Consider the following 3427-nt stretch of genomic DNA (forward strand, 5'->3'; position numbering starts at 1 on the left):
GCAAGAACTATTAATAGTAGTAAGGGGTATGGCCGGCGTACAGGATACGCCTCGATCGAGCGATGAGAAGAAATCCATGGGAATTCTCTCACGCTCCCCGCGATGCCTTTACCAGTTTCCCATGGGAAAGACGACGTAGCGGGTTGAGAATCCCGTTGCCTGCACGGCTGCACTGCATATGGGTACAAGGCGGACGCAGGCGTCGCCGTCGATGCACGATCCAACATCTGAACATCATCACCAAGCGCTGGGGCCCACGAGACGAGGCAAGATCCGTTTCACACAAGGTAGTTTTCATGTGACACCGACTCCTTGTTGGATCGGGAGTAGTGCGTGATACTCTGGCTCTTCGAGATTTGTCCGCTGGAGTCTGCAGCACGGGAAGGAACACTGTCCATGTCAGTACTCATGTGGTTGTGACACGAACACCATCACGCCTGACGGTTACCTGAGCCTGCTTATTAAGGGCCTGTTTGGGAGCACTTCACTTCACTAAAAATCACTCCACTCCACCAACTCCAAAAAAATCGTATCCAAACGCGTTCAGCTCCAGCAAATCCGGCTCTAGAAAAAATGTGGAGCAGGGGGTAGATCCACGTTTTTGGTGGAGTACCTCAAGGGGTGCTCCAAAAACCTTGAATACAGACCTCGTCGTGGAGTTCGTAGTTATTTACCCACCATGCCATCCGTTACACAGTACCCCTTCGTTTCTAGTCAAAAGAAAAGCAGACCCATCCGCTACTCATCTGTACTCATCTCCTGCGCCCGAAATACCTCCGCCGACCGCCACCGGCGAGATGGACGCGGACGGAGGCGATTTTCTGGGCGGCGCGGCGAGGGAGACGGCCGCCGGCCTGGGCGCCGCGCCGACGGAGTCCCCCGCCGGCCTGGCCGCCGCGGAGATGGAAGGGGCGGTTCCCGCCGGCCTGGCCGCCGCGCCGCGGGTGGCCCCCGCCGGCCTGGGCGGCGCCTCGCGGGCGGCACCCGCCGGCCTGGCCGCGGCGCCTCGGGCGGACCCCTTCCTTTCCTCGGCTCATCCTCAGGGCACAATTTTGGTAGGGGCCCATGCCGCCCAGAGGTTGCTTGCCGGCGCCGCCGGCCAGGGGAACTTGGGCGGCGCGGATTGGGCCGGCATCGCCGCGCAGGAAGGGCCCCTCGGCGCCGTCGGTCAAGGGCCCCTGGGCGCCGACGGTGAAGGGCCCCTCGGCGCCGGCGGTCAAGGGCCCCTGGGCGCCCGCACCAGGGGGGGTTGGGGGGCGAGGAAGAAGGCGACGGGGAGATGGCCGGCGGCGGATGAGGTGGCCTGGGCGGCGGCGCAAGAGGTGGTCTGTGCGGCGGCGCAAGAGGTGTACTGGGCAGCGGCGCAAGAGGTATAGGTCGCAGGGGCGCCGCAGCCATGTCAGGCACCAGGGGTCGTGGCCGTGTTAGCTAGGGCGGCGGCCGTGACCGTGGCCGTGTGGCCGAGCTTGGCAGCGACGATGTGGTCGGGCTAGGCAGCGAGCCCATCGGCCAGGATGTTGCCGCCGCCGCCGCTGCACAACACTCAGGTGTGAAGAAGACATCAAAGAGAAAAGCTTCTGACACGGTAATGGTTTCTTGTGTTCCTTTGTTGTGTTGCACTTGATGGCACTCATATCCGTGTTGCTCTTTCACCTGATGAGCAAGTGAGATATATTGGAAAGACCGGGGTAGCCACTCAAAATGTACTAGCGGTATGCGACTTTGACATGCGTTTCACTTATGTTTCCACGGGACAACCTGGAGCTATGCATGATACAAGTGTGTTGTACAATGCACTCAGAGTGGATGAAGAATTTTTTCCACATCCTCCACAAGGTAACATGTGTTCAATTTGATATACGAATGTGATTAACATGTAGCATTAATCCATAACTCATATTATTTTTTTGTGAATATAGGCAAATACTACGTTGTGGATGCGGGATATCCTAATCGTCCTGGCTACCTCGCTCCTTACAAGGGTGAAAGGTATCATTTACCGGAATGGCATAGAGGTATTGAACCTAAGACGCCTATGGAAAGGTTCAATCGGGTTCACTCATCTATCCGCAATGTGATTGAGCGATCTTTTGGACTATTAAAAATGAAGTGGCAAATTCTTTGGAAGATGCCACCATATCCCATGTACAAGCAAAAGATGATTGTTGTGGCTACCATGGTCCTTCACAATTTCATTCGTGAGCATGGAGGTCAAGATGAAGACTTTGCTCGGTTTGATCGTGATCCTAATTTTGTTCCTACAATACCGGAAAGATATAACAAATATGCAGTTTCGCAAGCGGCGTCAGATGGGTCAACTTCCGCACTCAACGCGCCAACTATGGATGTCTTTCGTGATGAGCTAGCCACCGCACTCTCTCTTGCTTGGAACTAGTTTGTATTGGAAAGATTGATTTTGTACCGTATTTGTTGGGACCTTTCATTCGGTACAACGTTATTTGGTTCAATATTTTTTACCATGGGAAAAAAAATGAAGAAAGTATTGTACGCTATTTTACTGTAGCAGCGGAAAAAAAACTCAAAACAACACGAACGGTACTGACGGTCCGGTTACTGTAGCACGCCCGGTTACTGTAGCACGCGCGGTTATTGTAGCAGCGGGAAAAAAAAATGTAAACAATGCTAAACTCAACCGATCCAACCACCAAGGGCAAAATAGAACATTCCCACCAAAAACTCATATTCCTGGAGCTGGTGGAGTGGAGCTGCAAAAGTGTGGAGCTGGTGGAGTGGAGCTGATTTCTGAAAGGTGGAGTGCTGCCAAACACCCCCTAAATTATCATGCTCCCAAGATGAACCCGCCTGTACATAGCCAAGGACACACACCGATACACGCGCACACACCCAATGGAACCGGCAGCCGGTGGAGGGCACCAGGCGAGACGGCGACCTGCCGGCCTCATCGGCCTCCATGCGCTCCTCTGCTTATCGCTGCTCCTTAACGCGCTCCTCCTCGCGCACCACTTCCTTCCGCTGTCGCGGTTGCTCGAACACGACGGCGGAGGCAGCAGTGGCTGCGGGCTGAGCTGGGCGCTGCGGGCGGCTAGGGAGGCCGAGGCGGCGGCCGCCGTCGACTGCTCGGGCCACGGGCAGGTGTTCCTGGATGGCGTCGCCGGCGAGGACGGGCGGCCCGGCTGCGAGTGCAACGCCTGCTTCGCCGGGCCGGACTGCTCCCTCCGCACCCCCGACTGCACCGCCGACGCCAACAGGTACGCGACCCGGCGTCGTCACGGCGCCTTCCCGTCGTCTTAGGCTCTTAGCTATGGCTTCCATAAAGAGTAGGAGAGTTTGCAACTGATGCCATGAGTGGAGGTCCGGCGTTGGCTCGGGCAGCAGTAGTGCTAAAAAGGAAGATGACCCTGCGTCGACATGCACGATGCGCTGGTTACTTGGTTGAGATTTTTAG

The 3427-nt window shown here is 56.3% G+C and overlaps 3 protein-coding genes across 3 annotated transcripts in view; all 3 read left to right on the top strand.

Annotated features, from left to right (window-relative positions):
• Positions 1 to 797: 797 nt before the first annotated feature.
• On the top strand, positions 798 to 1376 carry LOC101786492 (spidroin-1-like). Its single transcript, XM_004972085.1, has one exon. The coding sequence runs from the start codon at positions 798 to 800 to the stop codon at positions 1374 to 1376; it is 579 nt and encodes a 192-aa protein (XP_004972142.1).
• Positions 1377 to 1589: 213 nt separating this feature from the next.
• Positions 1590 to 2465, top strand: LOC101763946 (protein ALP1-like). The gene is made up of 2 exons (XM_004969702.4): positions 1590 to 1836; positions 1920 to 2465. The coding sequence occupies exons 1-2, from the start codon at positions 1728 to 1730 to the stop codon at positions 2393 to 2395; spliced, it is 585 nt and encodes a 194-aa protein (XP_004969759.1). The 5' UTR covers positions 1590 to 1727; the 3' UTR covers positions 2396 to 2465.
• Positions 2466 to 2868: 403 nt separating this feature from the next.
• The window catches only part of LOC101764357 (tryptophan aminotransferase-related protein 3-like), a 24078-nt gene continuing 23519 nt past the window's right edge, over positions 2869 to 3427 (top strand). Inside the window, exon 1 of the mRNA XM_004969703.2 lies at positions 2869 to 3230. Within this exon, the coding sequence (XP_004969760.1) occupies positions 2869 to 3230 (362 nt within the window). The remainder of the gene's footprint in view (positions 3231 to 3427) is intronic.

The sequence above is a fragment of the Setaria italica genome, chromosome V, assembly GCF_000263155.2.
Source record: "Setaria italica strain Yugu1 chromosome V, Setaria_italica_v2.0, whole genome shotgun sequence".
Taxonomy (NCBI): domain Eukaryota; kingdom Viridiplantae; phylum Streptophyta; class Magnoliopsida; order Poales; family Poaceae; genus Setaria; species Setaria italica.